The sequence below is a fragment of the Procambarus clarkii genome, chromosome 67 (assembly GCF_040958095.1).
Source record: "Procambarus clarkii isolate CNS0578487 chromosome 67, FALCON_Pclarkii_2.0, whole genome shotgun sequence".
Classification (NCBI taxonomy): Eukaryota; Metazoa; Arthropoda; class Malacostraca; order Decapoda; family Cambaridae; genus Procambarus; species Procambarus clarkii.
In genome coordinates, this window is record NC_091216.1 from 23926700 (window position 1) to 23946271 (window position 19572).

The 19572-nt window shown below is 36.6% G+C and overlaps 2 protein-coding genes across 5 annotated transcripts; one reads left to right on the forward strand and one right to left on the reverse strand.

Annotated features, from left to right (window-relative positions):
* Nucleotides 1-5386: 5386 nt before the first annotated feature.
* Nucleotides 5387-9860, reverse strand: LOC123767682 (uncharacterized). Of its 2 annotated transcripts, XM_045757560.2 has the most exons (3): nt 9753-9837; nt 9372-9573; nt 5387-8215 (listed from the first exon to the last, which is right to left on the reverse strand). In XM_045757560.2, the coding sequence occupies exon 3, from the start codon at nt 8017-8019 to the stop codon at nt 6835-6837; it is 1185 nt and encodes a 394-aa protein (XP_045613516.2). In that variant the 5' UTR covers nt 8020-8215; nt 9372-9573; nt 9753-9837; the 3' UTR covers nt 5387-6834. The 2 variants fall into 2 exon arrangements, with proteins under 2 accessions (XP_045613516.2, XP_045613517.2); XM_045757561.2 differs by lacking the exon at nt 9372-9573 and having other exon boundaries at nt 9753-9860.
* A 278-nt stretch (nt 9861-10138) lies between these two features.
* Nucleotides 10139-18714, forward strand: MED22 (Mediator complex subunit 22). 3 transcript variants are annotated; one of them, XM_045757564.2, is made up of 4 exons: nt 10139-10262; nt 13711-13831; nt 16290-16390; nt 18404-18714. In XM_045757564.2, the coding sequence occupies exons 2-4, from the start codon at nt 13729-13731 to the stop codon at nt 18626-18628; spliced, it is 429 nt and encodes a 142-aa protein (XP_045613520.1). In that variant the 5' UTR covers nt 10139-10262; nt 13711-13728; the 3' UTR covers nt 18629-18714. The 3 variants fall into 3 exon arrangements, with proteins under 3 accessions (XP_045613520.1, XP_045613519.1, XP_069166557.1); XM_045757563.2 differs by lacking the exon at nt 10139-10262 and adding an exon at nt 10800-11269; XM_069310456.1 differs by lacking the exon at nt 10139-10262 and adding an exon at nt 11409-11543.
* Nucleotides 18715-19572: the final 858 nt, after the last annotated feature.

Genomic DNA, 19572 nt, shown 5'->3' on the forward strand with positions numbered 1-19572 from the left:
GCTGTTATTACGCTAATACACATGTTGTATCTACATTTGTGTTCATCATAGAGAACCACTGAACTGGTATGGTGAATGCAGACAATAACAGTGGCCACGCAGAGTCAGCAGATGACGCTATCTCCCTCCCTCAGCATTACTCCTCCCACCATACAGCACAGTGCTAATTATCACAACAATCCTACTATTATCAGAATCCTGGTAATTTTTATCAGATAGAGGTCTTCTGTAATACTATCATCGCTAAATAATAACGGCTACATATATTTTTTTACATTTTTAGGTGATGCTGTGGTCACAAGCTGAACAGCAGTGCTGTTAGCTCATGCTGCATGCACCAGCCTTGGTTGCTCACTCAGTACCGATGCTCTCACACCCGAGAATGTTGCCCACGATTTTTTTTTAAATGCCGTCGATTTACAAGAACCCTGAGGAAGCTGATGTGAACCCCGTGTAACTGGGATTTTTAAATCTTGCATGGTACTTCAACACATCAATAGCTGTGGTACGCAATTCTGTGACAGTTACTCACCACAGCTATTGATGTGTTGTGCAGTTTAAGAGTTAATACCTATAGAAAATTAGTCCATTAAGTATAGTGGGCAGCACATTGACAGAAAAGTGATTGTACGAGTTCAGAAAATAACAAAATTTAGCCAATAATGAAGGTTTGAAGTTTACGTTTGTAAGACATTTTCTGCTGGGGAATTTGGTTGTGGCCGTCCTGTATGACTTGAAGACAATGAGTGTTGCTACCCCCGCAGGTATAATAATTTTTGCCTTATTGCATACTTTTATCTTCTTGTTGACTATTGCCTAATGTTGCTTTTGGTGGTTCATCACGTCCCACCCTAAATATCCACTCTGGTTCTGTTTTGTAAACCTAGAACCTCATATTGGATTTCTTGTGTATCTCCTCGTCACTTTTCATGAGGATGTCTTAGAATGGTATGGACTGCAAAAGTCAGATCGTAAGACTTGAGAAAAGTGTTTTAATGGTTCTGGTTCATATTGAACGAATGCATGGTGAACAGCTGGAATCGAATAGGAACTGTTGATGAAAAGCATGTGAAGATAACATCAAGTAGAATTAGTTTTAGGAAGGGAATGTTTGTCATATCTTAAATGACAAATTGCAGGAAGCACTTAACAGAAAGGAATACAGTGGGTCACAGCTGTGGATAGCTTGACAGACTGTGACAGCAATGAGGGGCATATGATGGCAGACATTGTGAAAGATGGAGTGAATGGGAGGGTGTCATAGAATCTTGGCTGCCTTTCTCTAAATTTTTCTCTTGGCTGATACCTTCTCATCACATGAAAGTCGGGAACCGTGCAGTGGTTAACTCGCTAACATGTTAGCGCAGAGTGCCAGCAGTAAAATTGAAACTAGGATATTGAACATATGGTATTGTAGACTCTTACAGTTACTTGTAAAAAATTACTTTACAATATTTTCAGATGTATTTTTTTTTTTATAATTACAGTACTGTAATAACAATTATGCCAAGCTTATCTTTTCACGTGTTTATTTATATTTTAATCGCATGTACAGTATATGCTTTACAACAAATTCTTGAACAAATCCACAAGGGCCGTGACGAGGATCCTTGTCACGGCCCTTGTGGATTTGTTCATTTGATGCATCACGTTAGTGTGATCTCTGTGTGTAACAAATTCTTGCTTGAAAAGATCGATTGGTTTATGTGCAAGTGATTATTTTTGTCATCTGGTGCTTGGTATTTTTCCCATAAATGTTTTTAGTAGTGTAAATTATAGAGCATGTATTTGGGCATACTGTAAGGTATTTTGATAACAAAATTAATTTAATATAAATAAAAAAATGCACTCTAAAATTTATTTATAAATCTTTACATTCAATTCTTGGAATAAACTAGGTTTCATTAGTGTGAGAATTCTCTGTGCTTTGAAAAGCTCTTTACTTACAGATAAAGCAAAGTACTGCACTATTTCTCAGACTGTTCTGTAATAATTTTTAATATTAATTAAAGCAAATGCAGTAGATAAGATTTTTAGAATCCACAAAGGTTTGTTAACATTTTAACAATGTAACTTAGGTTAGTAGCATTCTTCAAAATACTGAATAAAGGATTTGAATGTGCAAAGGAAGTAACTCTTACATATATGACTAATTAATACCATGATGGATCTGGCCAGAAATGTGCAGTAGTACTGTATCTTCAAGGCAATATTTTCGCGCACTGAACGAGTGGAATTGTTCAGTGAAAACTCCTTTGTGCACATTTGAATGATGGAAGACAGATGGGTGTGAAAGTTGAATTTGCTGTACTTGCATCATTCACTACCATAAGTGTCAGGTTCCAGGTATTATCCATTTGTTTAATGTGTGTAATCAAATTTTAGAGTTGATATTTAAGACTGAAAATCTGTGGCTTATAAGTGTTAACAACATTGTCCGTCCATTTAATGTCTATCCGTCCTCTTGTTTTAAGGCGAAGACTTCTTGGCTTTAGTATAAATGCAGGTCTAAACGATGCCATATATTATGTCTTCTGTACGTGAATCCAGCGAGTCTACTGATGCAGTATGGTATTATGGTTGTAAATATGAAGACAAAATATGTATATTGTGCAGAATGTTTCAGTTTACCAAAGAGCATCATAGTTGTGCCCTTTCCTGTATTACACAATTATTTTATTAAAGTGCTTCAGCTGCAAGCCAGAATTGTACTTTCTTTGGTTACCTGTAACAATGCAGACGTCTTGATCTTTGCTGTGGTTGATTTTCACAAGATAATTTATTTTATTTTACTAATTCAATACCATTTTATTTCACGAAGCATTTGGTTATTTCACAGAAATTTGTATTTTCATGTATTAGCATATTACGATAAATTAATGGACACTTTCTGTAATCTGATTACTCACATTTTTTTTTTCAGGAGTAAAATACATACTACACACACACACTACAAGTGCATTAACTCCAAGAGCCAAATATATATAGTCTGTAAAATTGAGATCGTTCAGCATGGTCAAGCTTGACAAAGAAAAGGATCTTGCAAGGGAGAAGGGTATTACAGATGGACAATCTGATTTGGGGGGAGAATGGCAGTGGGAATAGTAGTGTGTGCTCTGAAAATTGCAAGCAAGTACTAGCTTGTAATTTTCAACATTAGTATGAGCTAGAACAATGAGAAGTGGAAGAAATATTGTTGAAAGTTGTTGTATGTGTTGTACATTATTCATGTTGGGAATGGGAAGAAGACTTGTTTTTATTAAAGTTTAGCCTGGGGTAATTAGATATTTATTATTTAATGTAAGGAGGAATTGCTTGAAACAATAATGAGCACTGGACTGAGGATAAGGCAGATAATAAAAATCCAAACCACAGACACACACAAACACCCAGTTCCAAACAACTATTGCACTAGAAATGAGTTATGTTTTTGAACTTAGCATTTGACTTACTCTAGAACCATTGAAAATGGAAGGCCAAGTAAGACATGCCTGTCCCATTTCCCAGAAACAAATTTTATAATGTACTTGGATTCCAACCCCTGTCATTTATGACCCCATCAGCAACAATGTATAAAATAGTTAAGCTGATTCTAATAATAAATTACATGTTATAAAATGTGATCTATTTATATATTGCTTTCCTTGTCACCAATACAAGACGTTGGAATAATCTCTGGCTAGATTACATACTGCCTACAGAAGATTACTTAATAGCTCTTGACCCTTCCACTGCAGCCTTTATTTAGGGGCTACCTATTGTGGGGATCAATATTTTTTTCATTTTTTTTGGGGTGGGGGCAAAAATTTGATTGTGAAATTCTAGAGAAAATTGTGAAAAATAAACAGGACCTTCCTTGATTGTTATAGTTTGCTCGTGCTGTGGTTCCCCCAAAAAAGGGGATTTACAGTATGTACTCCATAATCCTCCCAAGCATGATCTTTTTCCAAGTTCATCCAAGCAAGACCTCTGGTGGTTGCACTCAAATACAAACATATGCAGACTGTATCTACAGCGTCCCATATGTGTTTGTGCAATCTTCACACAATGTGGAAACCCTAATAGTTCTCACTGGAGAACCCCACAGTGAATGTGTTAATGGAACAAAGAACTGCACCTTATTGTCAGAACTGCCTTGTTCCACTAAGTCACCCGCTCGTAGAATGTGCTGATTTTCAGAAAATGATTTTTTTTTCCCAGTATTACTTTGTTGGTTTTCCCTCAATAAAATCCTTGGACACTGCTCATCTTATATCTTGCTGCTCACACGCTGACAGCTTGAATGGTATCTGGGAACTCTGAATATGTATACCACAGATACTATTTTTATGCCATACATATACCATTTCTGACTTGGAACTTTTTGTATTGCTGTTACTGTATACCTGTTATCCCTTTCTACTAGTGAGGGACAAAAATATGGAGAGCAATATTACCTACAGTACCATCAAAATTAGTACAGTACTATTACACACAGGGCTGTATGGCCGAGTGGACAGGTGCTCTAGACTCGTGGACCTAGGGACCGGGGTTTGATCCCTGCACCCGGTGGAGACAGATGGGCAGTTTTCTTAACCCCGATGCTCCTGTTACCTAGCAGTAAATAGGTACCTGGGAGTTAGACAGCTGCTACAGGCTGCTTCCTGGGGGAAGCACGTGTGGAGGGGGAAAAAAAAAAAAAAGTTAGTAGTTAGTAATAGTTGATTGACAGTTGAGAGGCGGGTCGAAAGAGCAGAGCTCAACCTCTGCAAGCACAACTAGGTGAATACACCTATTCACCATAGATATTGTTCTAAATATGGAGTTATAATTACACCAAATTTCTACACAAGTGGTTTCCATTACTGAGTATATATCGAGATGAAAAATAAATAACCAGCATTTATTTAATTTTATATATCTAAAATTTATACAATATATTTAAATTTACAATAATATAATGCATCTTAAGAAATAACAGTACCAATACACAATTACTAACACTGAGAATTTCACTTTCTCCTAGAAATGTCCCAATTTCCAGAACAACTGGAAATTTTGCTTTCCCAATGTTGTCCCTTGACAAAATCCTTGGTGAATTTGATATCTTTGACATTGTCTGTCTTTTTGTTCTGGTATTGGCGTCCTCAATAATATTGTAGAATCTGTTAATGTTATGTGACACAGCCGGTGCTAAATAGTCTTCGGAGTTTTTTTTTTATAATTACCGTACTTATTCTGAACACTGAACAGTTAAAAACATCTACATCTAATGCTTACTGTAAAGAATTCAGGCTTGTACTTGCTTTATATAGTGAACTATATCATTTTTACACTTTTTTTATGCATTTACTGTACTGTATCACCATATTGAATTAGTACAGTAATGTGTATTTTTATATATATATTTTTTTTACAAAATAATGTAATTGATAATTTACTTTAACATTGTCACTTCTTGACAACTAACAGATCTTGTGTATATTCCAGAGACTAAACAGCATTGTTCAAGTTAAGCACTAGATAATACAGGTACAATATAACAAATTCATACTGTAAATTAAACAATTAATTGCAGTATAACAATAATTCTAAAATAGTAGCTAGCATTTTATAAATTCATTAAAATTGGCCAATTTTTAAAAGTAATTAAAATATGCATAAATACAGTACTCTATTGGTGTTCTTTAACTGAACCAACAAATCTTTGATTATGTAGTTAGGATCATATTTATTCTCAATGACATTACCCCTCCTTACCTTACGATGATTTCAGGGCTCAACGTCCCTGTGGTCCGTTCCTCGACCAGGTCTCCCGCAAACTAACCAAACAAAGGCATTACATAAATTTTAACATACCCATTGAAAACCACAGTTGTTTCATGTCAAATAGCCACCACAAGCTGGGTACCGAGGACCTGAACACCAAGTTTCCAGTGCTCTCTCTCTCTCTCGTATTCATTTACCTCTTACTGACCTACAGTTTCTAGCTGAAGATTTTCAACACTAACTTTTGATATCCAATGTTTCATCTTTTCATTTGTGTGACTGCACATGTAATCTTACACTGGCCCACTAATACAGTACTGTACTTTGATTTGAGATAAATATTGAGAACTCTAAACTAGTATGACTATATAATGTTATGACTTGTATCAATTTGTTAAACTTCAACTTTATATAATATATCCTTCATTTATGTCCATATCATACATGCCCAAAATCTCATGCATGCTAGTGGCTTTACAAGTATGTAAGAACTCTTGTGTATATAAATACAAATAAAATATATACAATATAAAGCTTATGCTTATATATAATATAAATCCTTTCTTTGTACTTCCACCTGTTATGAGTACTGATGTCATGATGGTTTATTATACTTAAAACTGTCTGGCAACAAGGGTATAATCATCAAACTAAAACTGTGTCATACAATGATTCCTACTCATAATTAGTTATTAAAACATTGCTAGCACTGATTTTTGTCAGTACTGTTTAAGGATTTGACACTTAAAGAGGTCCTTGGATTGTCAGATTGAATACACTTATAACAATACAGTACTGTATTTTACAGTATAAGTTCGATAAAAAAAACATTACTATAGAATAAAAAATGTGTAAGATTAAAATGTGTAATTTTAAAATGTGGTTTAAAATATTTAAATGTTAAACTAACCAACAAGTATATATGTATGTACAGGTATAGCCAATTATGTATTTTCATCAAAATTTTACTGATAAAATCTTAAAATAATTACCAATAGACAATTATTTATGGCAAACAATAGTGATATGCTAACAATACATTAACAAGTTAAATTATAATAAAATTACAGCTTTACATATAAAGAATCAGCTAAGTTTGAAAGCCTTTCTTTTTGACCACATTGGCTTAACATCATCAAAATTTTCTGCATGCATGTCTGCCCAATTTACAAATTTATCTCCATAATGTCCACAAATTTCTAGCAAGGCCTGACAATCTGATTCTGCTTTGTGTGCTAAATATTGAGCATTAAAGAGTCTTTTGTAGATGTTGCTTTGTGCATATGGTGTTGTTCCATCCCACCTTCTCTTGCCACTTCCTTCGTATGTTAAATTTCGACGAACTCTACTAGTTTCTCTGAGGGTTTGAGGACTAAAGCCTGGTGTCCCTGGAGTATATGCCTTGGAAGATATGGGGGTAACTGAGGGTGAGGGAGGTTGTGTAAGCTTGGCTGGAGTTGAAGGTGTATTGTTCACAAATGCTGGAATGTGATCTTTCACTGGCGTCATGTAGAGTTCCGGCGAGACTTCTAATGTGCGTGGGTTACCTTCCTGAGCCTGGGAAGATGGCTCATTTATAAATGAAGCAGAAGATGCATTGTTTACTTTCTCCTCTAATTCTACTGGACGGGCTCTTTTTTTAACTGGAAGTTCTTTACTCACTTCCTCATCCATATCTTTAAAGTTAAATGATTTGGCAGTTTCAGTTATTTCCAATATTTCCAATATTTCAATATCTTTTTGTTGAAGAGCATCAATGTCTTTTATTGCATTCAAAGTGTCTACACATTGTAGATCAGCAAACTTTTCCATAGAACCCACATTGTTCAGTTCTGCTTTAAGTATAGGAAAGTCAAACCTGTCACCATTATGTGCTACAATTGCCAGAGGTTTAGGCAATTCCAAAAACAGACTAATTGCCTCTGCACTCATCTGGCTAAAGCCCGGCAAACGATAAAGAAGAGCATTGCTAAGTCCAGTTATTTCTTCCACCTTAGGTGTAATCAATTTTCGTGGGTAAAACAGTCTTGTGTACTTGTGCAGGACACGAGGCAATTGTGGAACAACATTTCTTTGCTGTCTATCAGTAGAATTGGAAGATGTGGGACTACTCTTGCTAGTATTCATACAAAGGAGGTCCTCTCTAGATACAGCCATCATAGAAAGTTCTAAAATTCTGGGATCATCTCCAGGTAAACCAGTAGCTTCAATATCTAGAAAAACAAAAGTTTTAATTTTGTTTTTCTCTTTCTCTTCTACTGGCACATCCATTTTTATGGTGTTTTAAAAAATTGTATAGTTTTCTTTCGATTTCAGGAATCTCATGTGAAAGACCACCTGCCACTTTCCAGATTTCAACTTTTGCATATCAGCATACTGCATATCTAAGCGCTGAGTGAGATAAGCCTTGAATTCTCTTCTTAACTCGTGGCAAAGTAATTGTGCACCGTTTCAAAATTTGATAGGTCTGTGGAAAAATTAATTGAGCAATGAATCGGTATCTTCAAAGGGTGGTTAAAATATATCCTTACTAATTATCATTCAAACCTCACAAATATAACAAAATTCTACATGTTTTAAATAATGAAATATAATAAAGATGACTGAGGGATAACCTTATGGCATTAAATTTGTTAGTTATGCAAATTAGTCAAATTTCATTACATAATAAATTTTCAGGTTAACTTGTTTAACAGCACCAGATGCAAACCAATTGTGTAGACTGATCATCAATCCATCACTAATATATATATACAGTAGTTTACAAAATCTATGACTTTTTATCATTGTTCACTGGTATATCTTCCTAAGAACAGATCCTTAGTGCTAAATTTATCAATGGGATTTACAGTTTACTTTTTTTTTTATCTAATTCACTTTAATACAAAGTTTCAACCTGATAGAACTTACACAAATTATCTTAAATTTTAAACTAGATTTATTAAGCCATAGTTTATATTAAGGTTCAGTATTATAAAAAAAATAACTATTTCAATCTGAAACATTTATTCAATTTCTTTGACAATTTATTGCAAATTCTTATCCAAATGTCAGTTACTCTACCAAATTTTAAATATATTTTAACCAACTTCATTACGTTATTAATTTATCCTATCTACTGGTGTTTTTTCATTTGCTACTCAATATCAGTCGACTAAAAATTTAAAAACTGTCCCACTATCAAATAATTATAATTTGTAATTTACACCAGTACTGTAATGAAAAATATCTTACTGGAAATGAGATAATGTTTGACAGCATAATGACAACTGTGGAAGATATCCTTGATATATGCTAGCAAATGTTACTAAAAAAAAAAAAATGAAAATACAGTCCCATAAATGGATGTCAAAGTTTTCTTCATGGCATGATCTGCCAACCATCATGTAACTAGGTCTCTAATTGTTGTCACGTGCTTCCCTATGGAGGACAGAGTGCTCAAAAGCAAGACGTCTGGCCATCCTGCTCCGGTACATGCGTATAGTGTACATGAATGGTGTCCAATTACCCTACCCAGCCCAGGACAAACCCATGTGCTCATGTGGACAGAGCATAAGGAAAAAAAAACACTACAGAAGGTTTATTGGTCTATGCTAAGCCATAATAATGACACTTCTGCTTACCTTGAAGAGGCTTTGTTCACACTTTATTCCAAATGAAAATATATGCTGCTCCAGCCGTATGGAGTTCAAGTATGTTTACTGAGACAAGAAATACATCTCAAAGGGATAGAGTAGCTTAGGCTATTTCTACCCCCCCACATCTTCCGTATGGAGTAAAGTATGGCAGTGTGGAGCTTGTGGGTGCCACACGCCCGTCCCCTTCCTGCAAGATAAAGGATTCCACCTGACGCTCTGACATTATCCCCACCCCAGTCAAGAAAGCCACGCCACGCCTGTCATTTCTTTCCCATTAAAGACTCGCAAAACATGTCAGATGAAGATGCACTCAACTCCCTCCTCACTGTAACTATTGGGGGGTGAGTATAAGAAGTAATGAATCACCTGCAGGCGAGGTGGAGGGCAGCAGGAGGCCTCCACAGGCCCCAGCACCAGCAGCAGCGTGTTGTTGTTGACACGCCGCGTCCTGTCCCGTCCCCCCCATCACCCACGCCTCTATAAACCATATATAATATCTTGCAATGCTCCAAATTTCCTCTCACTTGTACCTAATTTCCATTTATTATAAACGATTTTTTAAAGTGGTTGTGTGATCTTCAGTAAATAAAGATAGAAGGAAAGTTTAGATACACTTTATATATCAAGTAATAATTCTAAATATATTAGAATAATAATAAATAAACGAGTAAGTTTAATACTTCACAATAACAGAACAAAGAATTACTTTATTTACCTGAGGGTCACCATCTATTAAAAAAAATGGACTTGATGGGGACAGGAAGTCAGCGACTTGTCAATGGTCCACGCCTCTCCTCCCCGACACATTTTTCCCTGAGGATTTTCTTCCAGTTAGATTTTGAACGGCAGTGTCTGCCTCTGCGGCTTTGGTGACAGGTGAGCTGATCCATGCATGAGGTTTATAAACCTATGAGTGAATAAGCATCTCTTATTACTGCACACTGTGGCTTGTTGAAGTTGTCCCTTGTATGTGTTACATTTGACCTTTTAAAGAAGTTCTCTGGATTAATATCTGCCAATTTGTTCTGTATTCTAGAAATCGATGAAATTAGCCTTTAGTTTGGTTCATTTATTATGCACCCCATACCCATCTAGTGGGCGGTAATAGAAACGGTTACAGAGGCACATAATGGGCTTAGAGACTGAACCCCACAATTCATTTAGCTAAGCAAGTTACAATTTTGATGAGCTATCCTTGTACGTCATTTCTGGATTAATTCGTTTCGTCGAGGACACGAAGCCTGTGCTTGTCAAACATACTGACCTTGCCCAGGCTGCAACCCCACAACACTTGCACATCTCACGGGTATCAATTTATCAATAGATGAATATATATCTACTCTATGCACGACCCAAGGCAAGTCCCGGTAACAGGCTCCATCAGTTCAGTCACAGGAAAGATTTGATTTAACCGGAGACCGCGGGCAGCCACCCCAGGACACGGTGTGTACGGTACGAGTGTTACTGCTCTCACCGGCACCTGTCTTGAAGAATACTGTGTGAGATTAGACACGAGTCTCCCGCACTGAGACACCTCGGGTGTTGCCCCCGTGTGACCTCCCTGGGGTGGTGCTGACCACTCCTGCACTCCCTGCCCTCGCCTCCACTCTACACCCTCAGGGACTCTACACCCCCAGGAACTCTTCACCCTCAGGGTCTCTACACCCTCAGGAACTCTACACCCTCAGGGACTACATCCTCAGGGACTACAGCCTCAGGGACTCTACACCTTCAGGGTCTCTACACCCTCAGGGACTACACACTCAGGGACTCTACAGTCTCAGGGACTCTACAGCCTCGGGGACTACAGCCTCAGGGACTACACCCTCAGGGACTGGACACCATGTCAACAAGAAGCTTGTAAACAGGTGAAGAGAATCCAGGTGAGAAAGTCCAGTGGAGGGTGGGAGAGGTTCATACTTTTTATTTATATTTATATATACAAGAGTTGTTACATTCTTGTACAGTCACTAGAACGAGTAGCATTTCGGGCTATAGCTAGAGTGCTATACACTATAACAACAGTTATATACAACGTCAACAACGTCCGCTGGTGCGGCTCCTGATTGGAATTGTTATTCCTGGCTGCTGCTGTTACTGGTGAACCTAGCAATTCCGGCACTGTGGGAGTGTGTCCATATGATGTGGAGTGTGTTGGTGTGTGTGCGATTGTACTCGCCTGGTTGTGCTTGCGGGGGTTTAGCTCTGGTTCTTTGGGCCCGCCTCTCAACTGTCGTCACTGTGTTACTGTTGGTTACTAACAATCATACGTCTCGAGACATTGTGGTGCTTTGCATTATATATTTACATATGCACATTATTAACATTTTTATTTGATTTTGGAAACACTGTCATGTGTACATGAAACTCTGATTTTGTGCTTGCATTCTTTTCATGATTTGTTGTAAGTGAGAACCTAGCTGAACTTAAACTTAGTTAAGGGTTTAAGTAATTAAACCCTTAAGTAATTAAACGTTTCTGCCCGAAACGCTGCGCGTACTAGTGGCTTTACAAGCCTGTAATTACCATTTTATGTATCCTCACATTCCCAATGTACCTTTTTGTATATGCATAAATAAATAAAATAAATAAAATAATTTGCAGTTAGTTAAGCAGTTCCCATGCGTAGTGATAAAACACTCGCTCGGCGCTTTGCGGGAGCTTTGGCCTGGGTTCGTAACCTTGTTGGGGATGATTGGCTGGGCACCAATCCTTAACTGTAACCTCTGTTCACCCAGCAGTAAATGGTTGTTAAACGATTTGGCTGGTCATATTCATGGAGAAAAATTAGTATTAAGGACCTGCTCGAAATACTATGTGTGCTAGTGACTGTACAAAAATGTAAGAACTCTTGTATATAAGTATACAAAAAAGGGCTTACTTATTGGGTACTATTCTTGTACTACTTCAGTGCACCTGGCTGTAATAGATTTAAATATACCTGTACAACAATTGGCAAATCGTGCTGGAAAACCTAATTGGTTCTATAACCAAGCCTAACACCTAAATCTCCAACCTCCTCCCCCCCCTCCACCAAAAAACAACTTTGGAATTTTGGGATGTTAAGCTATTACTTTACATTTTCCATGTAGAGATTAGACATTTTGCCCAGAAATGTATCATGTCAAAATTGGAAAATTTAAAGATCAATGTTAGGTTCGTTGCACAGTATCAGTGGCCATTAGTTTTGTGACACGAGGTATCACTGCCTTACCTAATTAACCTAACTGAGTCTCGTACTGTTCTCTGGGTGCATCCAATCCTAGGAGTGCCATCATTCCTGAATCTCATTGTATATACAGTATGTATATCTAAATATGCTAATAATGTTCGGAGAAGTTGTAGGTAATATAGTACAGTACTGTATTTTCATGTGCAGGATATGAAAGCAATGGCCGATTTATTTCTTGTGGCATGGAAAATGCAGCATAATCAACCTAATATTTATAGCTAATGTAAGGTAGACAATTTTAGGCGAGATGTCTTTGAAATGTTATTGTAATCAACTAATTATTGGCCAACAACACTACAGTATTTACATAATATCTTGCAATGCTCCAAATTTCCTCTCACTTGTACTTAATTTCCATTTATTATAAACCATTTTTAAAGTGGTTGTGTGATCTTCAGTAAATAAAGATAGGAGGAAAGTTTAGATACACTTTATGTATCAAATAATAATTCTAAATACAGTACAGTATATAATGATAATAAATAAACAAGTAATTTGAAAACTTTACAATAACAGCACAAGTAATTACTTTATTTACCTGAGGGTCACTGTCTATCACTATGATAGACGGTGATTTACCTTGGGTAACGTATCCAGTTGTCAGCCACCTGCAGCAAACAATATTCTAGTGCCTACAGTGTTAGATAAAATTACATGTAGTGTAGTCTCAACCCCCAACAATTTCAGGAACAGAACCTTGGACTTTACCCTATCACAGAAGCATTTGAGCAACATTTCCCTTCACCTGATGCCCTGTTTATCAAGTAATTAGGTATATGGGACTTAGGTAACTGTTGTGGATTGAATCCTTGGTGGGCTTCATTGAGCCCAACAGATTTCCTGTCCCCGACTGGGAAACTATGGGAAAACCATTTGTAAATTAAAGGAAAAATTTAGTGGCATCTGCTTAGCTTTTACTCTATTAAATTTTTTGTGTGAAGTTATTGAAAGAAAATAAAAATAAATTTATTAATTGGAGATCAGTACACTACTGGATGTAATATAGAGAATGGGAAACATCTATTAAGAGCAAATATATATAATATATATACAGTAGCTGCAATTTTGTTTAATTTTTGTTTAATGTTGCAGTGAGAGATCAAGTTTATAATGGCCCAACAAGGCAAGCAACCACAAGGCCGGGAAGCACTGCTCAAGTCGTACAATAAAAGGCTCAAGGATGATGTCAAGTCAATCCTTGATAATTTTATGGGTAAGTTCAAATAATGCAAAATTATGTTATATCATACATAACTTTTAGAGCTGCTCTCCTCTTTCATATACATTTTGTGAAGTTCAAAGGTGAAATGTCCTAGAAAAAATGGTAATTGTTTACACATTAGATGAAGATATCAAGATGTTAATTATTGGCTGATGCAATATAGGCCCCTTGCACTGGACATAACACTGTCATGTGTTTTATGTTTACATTTGGTACTAGGTGTCGGTCCGTCTAATTACCACAAGCTACACAAGCTTCAGAAAGCTTCCTGGCAATACGTTAGTAATGAATAAATATGATATATTTACTCCTTATAATGTTGGTGCTGAATGTACAACACGAAAAAACATAATTTTAATCTGAAAAAGTATCTTTTTATAAAGAAATTAGACGAAAATAAAAAGCTGGTGACGCCAAATTAAGTCGACGATCCAAGCTTCGGTTAGGTTAGGTTAGGTTAGGTTTGGTTTAGTTAAGTTAGGTTAGGTTAGGATAGGTTAGGATAGGTTAGGATAGGTTAGGTTAGGTTAGGTTAGGTTAGGCTAGGTTAGGTTAGGTTAGGTTAGGTCAGGTTAGGTCAGGTCAGGTCAGCCTAACTTAACATATCATATTTATTCATTACTAACGTATTGCCAGGAAGCTTTCTGAAGCTTGTGTAGCTTGTGGTAGCTTGTGGTAATTAGACGGACCCCTAGGTGTTGGCAGAGGCTGCCACCATATCAAATTTGCAGATGACACTAAAATATAATGGTAAAGTAAGAAGTAAAAAATTATGCAGTATTGGGGCTTTACGAAAAGATCCACATGAACTCCACAAATGGTTGGAAGACTGACAAATACTTTTTATAATTAAAAAATGCAAAACTTTGCGTGTGGGGTATACACAATTATCAACTCAACAACATTACCTTGCAGCACATGGATGAAGAAAAGGACCTTCGAGTCAGAATCCACCATTCATTGAAGGTCACAAGTGGGAGCTGTAGTAAAACAAAAAAGCCAATTAAACCATAGGAGTAGTCAAATAAATCTCTGGTGCACCCCCACTTGGACTATAATATCCAAGCATGGAGACGACAACGTCAGGAGGACATAATTGCTTTGGAGAAAGTTCATCACTGGGGGGACAAAAATTATCCTAGAACTAAATTGATTTGTACCAGGAATGGTTGAGGGCCACAGAACTATCAATGCAAACTAGACACATCAGGGCTGATTTCATTGAAACCTTCAAAATACTGAACAGTTTGGAGGCTATTGATCCAAACCACTTCAAAATGTCACATGTAATACAGTACATACAAGACACAATGGCTTCAAGCTCAACAAACCACAATGTTGGACCAAAAACAGAAGGTGCTTTTTAACTCTTAGGGTTATAAACCCATGGAACCACAAACCCCTTGATGCTGTAAATGCCAAAACATTGCTTCAGTTCAAAATTCAGCTGAACAAAATCATTAGGAAAAATGGAGGAACTTTTGACAAGCTGCCAGTTTTCTGTTCTTGTTGAGGCCACTAGAGAGATGGTAACCCTCTGGTAAATTTAGGTCAGCTCACAATGTCTGTTCTGAATGACTAGTACAGTACTGTACTATTGATGGTTCAAATATTTGTTATAGTTTTCCCATAACATTTATTGATTTTTGAACACCATCTGGTAAGCTGTGCTGCATTAAAAATACCATAACCAATACACACACAAATCACAATAGCATGATATATCAAATGAACAAATCCACAAGGGCCTTGATGAGGGTTGAAAACCCCTCAAGACCCTTATGGATTTGTTCACCAAAATCAATGTTGCTCTTCATTCAGAACAGATCCCATGAACTCAGTATACTACAGTACAGATGTGTCTGCTGATGCCCAGGGCAGCATGTAAACAGACATACAGTACCTGTGTGATCTCAGTCCAGTATGTATAGACTGTTATCAAGGACAGGAAGCCTGTTAAACTTATCGTGGTTCGCTAGCCAAGAATGAGGTTATGCATGTCACTCATCTAGGTAGTGACCAGACTCAGCAGTGCTCAACCTGACTGATCTAGCAACACATCTACTGGATCAATTTTTTCAGTATTCTAGACAGTTTTAGTGGGATGTAACAGATTGCTAAGTAGACACTAAAAAATTGATGCAAAATTTCTGTAATGTTCAGTATGCCTGGAAAATGGGAACTGAATGTAATGGAGCTTAGAAAATGAGAATTGAACATATTAGATTGCTATTTTATCATTATTCCTTATACTGTAAGCATTATGGCATTTATAGAGTTGGTATCTGCCACTGCATACCCAATTGTTATGTAAGAATTCTGTTCTACTCTGCTCTTGTTACTATGCAACACAATGCCAGAATTATAGTACTGTACAAAAGCTATTTTCATACTTAAATGTCCCATTTAATTTTCTTTAATTAATTAATATAAAGTTTATTTTCCACAGAAATTGTAAAGTTGGGTGTAGTGGAAGAGGAGAGTCAGGTGGGCAGGATGACTCAGGTGGATGAGATCAATTTTCAGATACAAGTACGATCTGCTAATATGGTAGGTGAACATATTTTTATCATAAATGTACAGTATCAGTGATATACACAATATTGTACAGTGTTCAGTACAGTATTATATCTACAACTGGTGGCATCTTTCCTCTCATACTGCAATTTAAAACCAGTTTCAGTGTTCTTCAGACTTAATAGCATTCTTGAACTCTGGAGTGGTTAAGATATTTCTTATCAGCATTATAAAACTGGTAATCCATTGGATGTTTTACAAAAATTCATTATGTCAGTGTCAAGTGCACAATGGCTTGCATCTGCTTGCTTACCAGGTGCTGTCTGTTGCTTTGGTCCGCCTGCATGTTATGTTTTGTATGCTCCCTTGGTGAGAAAGTGTTGTAGCATTTCCTTCACTGTTTATTACTACACAACATTAATAATCAGTTTCAGAGGGAGCCAGCAACAGCAACGGCACTGGCATGTGAAAGGTGAAAAGAAGGCACATTATAATTGAACTGAAGACAGATATAAGATGTGATTAATATAAATCTAAAATTTGTGACTTCAACAAAACAAGGATATTCATTGCATTAACGGAAAATGTTAGCGTCACTGGGTATACAGATTGAGTACTACTAGAATTGGTGTCACATGCCTTACAGTACAGTGTGAGGCAATTAATTCTAAATTAAACAAAAGTGTTTAGTCTGTTAATTATTTCAAGAGCTATGCCATTGACAGTGCAGCAAGTAAACCAGTATTTTGTTAATTAATACTACAGTAGGTTGTTTGCCAAATTTATGAGGCACAATTTTTTATTACAAGATGTCTGGCAAGGCAACGATTGCTGAAGCTAAATCACCTGGGGCATATAAGGATACAGTATATTGTATAGCATTTGAAATAAGTTGAGTTATAAGGATGATTTATCCTAATTTCAACTATACTGTATTATAAATAGGAAACTTTGTTAGTTTGACTATGTATTAGCTACAAATGGTTCTCATGGACACTCGATACATCTATATGCATCATTTGGAAAAAATAAATAAATGAATATTTACAAATACTGTCTGGCTTCCTCCCAATCACTCATCGCCTGCCCATAAGCCACAAGCTCCTCACCGTGTGTGGTGTTTTTCTGCATCTAAAGGTAGGCAGAAAAATCTCAGGTGCAGTCTGGGGTTAAGTATATTAAGTTAGTTTAAAAAATCAGTGATAGTTCTTTTGTAAATATATTTTTCCTCAAATTTCACTTACCATTACGGGTGCTTGACTGATTAATGGTGAATGTATTAAGAACACACTCTAGATTGTTCCCTCAGTATATCCCAAACTCCATACTGGTATACAGTATCTACCAAACCTTCAGCACCACACCAGGCTCTAATGATTCATGAGCACCTACAGGGGACCATAACATAGCCTCGGGATCTAGGACTATCACAGCAAGAGAAAAGACCACCAGAAAGGTAGTGCACAGCAGACAACTACATGGATCATGTTTGCAACACTGGTACTAACTGTAAAAATGATTAAGTTGGGCCAAAGTACTGGTTTATAGCACATGCTTGCCACTAGATGACAGCCAAGCATGTCTTCCATATATGCTTATGGGAAGAGGGGCCAAGGGAAGGGAGAGACTCACCATTAAGAAGCATTTCAGTATTTTAAATGCAGATTTTTCTGGAAGGGCCTCTGCTTGGTATCTCCATGAGCTATCTCGCCACTGAGAACAAAGCAGGAAATGGGAAAGCTCTATAATCAAGATGTGTGGTACAGTATGTTGCTTCACATATACTTTTTATGTGGTTTTTAGTTTGTTTTGAGGTTGATCTTGGATTGCAATGATTGCTTTATTTGTTTGGGCACACCAGATGTTGGTCCTAGCATTCAGTAGTAGTCCAGAAGTCTGGAAGTTGTATGGATGTGTCTGTTGTTGGAACCAATGCTCTGGGAGGCTGCTGAGGCTGCCCAGGAAAGGGTGTTTCTTTACACTCAATGCTTGATATACAAAGTATATAGTATAAATTATATACAGTAATGTTTTTGTTTTTTTCAGGTGAGAGCTGCAGAGTCACTAATGAAGTTAGTTGCTGATGTTAAACAATACCTTATACTTAATGACTTTCCTTCCGTCAATGAAGCTATTACACAAAATTCACAAATTTTCAAAACAAAGAGTCAAGAAGCAGACCAGAAGCTGATGGCATTACGGGATGACATGGCATCAGATCTTTATGAACTAGAAGAGGAATTTTATTCTTCTATTTATAAGGAGAAGTAAACTTTACAATTACAGTAAATATAATGCAAGTTCTTTTTTAATAAAAGCTGTATTTCCCTTTTTGTTTAATAAAAGCGGTATTTCCATTGATGCTTTTTTCCCCCCATTGTTACCCTTTAGAACTGTAGAGGAATTCAAAGGTAATAACCTGTTTAGATTGTTGTTGTAACAAATTGAAGAAATTATAAATATTTTGAATGTGGAAAAATACAAATAATCATGGACGGTTACTACAGGCTCTTGCACCCCCATGTTGGTTTAGTTGATGTTCAATAAATTTTCACTAATGAGTTTGTAAGGGTTCATCAGCCAAGAGAAAAAAAATGATATATAAAAAAATATAATGAATGGATGATTTATATACTGTATGTATATCATTCAGTATAAAGTAAGACATCCTGGATAGAAAAGTACCACCACACTCCAGCAGTCATTCACTGAAGCACCTGACCACTAAAAATGAGTGCCTCGCATTAATCATTGATTTGTTCAACATGCCCAAAACATCTCTGCTCTCCTCAATATTTTAGTTATTGATTATTGCACTCACATCTCTTTACATGTTCATTATCTACTGTTTTACAAACACCCACATATGCTTCTCAGCTTTTCCATTTCTACTTACTACGTACTGTATTAAAAGAACTTATGTTTTTTTAAATTTTGTATTGAATCACTAAGAGATACAAGTAGTAAAACAATAGGATATGATTGTACAGCCAGCCTCGGTTTTACACGATATCAGATTATGCAGATTTGAAGTTTTGTGAATAAGCACTTCTATACCAAGTTTGAAAGTGCCCCTGTGAATTTTATTGTTATGCAGGATTAGTCCAAAGAATATGCACTAATCCACTGGTCTCACGTTCCTGCAGGGTGTAAAGTCTCAAACACTACTATCTCGTGTTTTAACAAACCTATTGGATTGCACACATTTATACATC

What these genes read in the sequence shown, in the direction of transcription:
- MED22 (XM_045757564.2), top strand. Translation starts at nt 13,729, where the DNA reads ATGGCCCAACAAGGCAAGCAACCACAAGGCCGGGAAGCACTGCTCAAG. An exon ending in AATCCTTGATAATTTTATGG is followed by an intron (nt 13,832 to 16,289) that starts GTAAGTTCAAAT and finishes TATTTTCCACAG; the next exon opens with AAATTGTAAAGTTGGGTGTA. An exon ending in AAGTACGATCTGCTAATATG is followed by an intron (nt 16,391 to 18,403) that starts GTAGGTGAACAT and finishes TGTTTTTTTCAG; the next exon opens with GTGAGAGCTGCAGAGTCACT.
- LOC123767682 (XM_045757561.2), bottom strand. Translation starts at nt 8,019, where the DNA reads ATGGATGTGCCAGTAGAAGAGAAAGAGAAAAACAAAATTAAAACTTTT.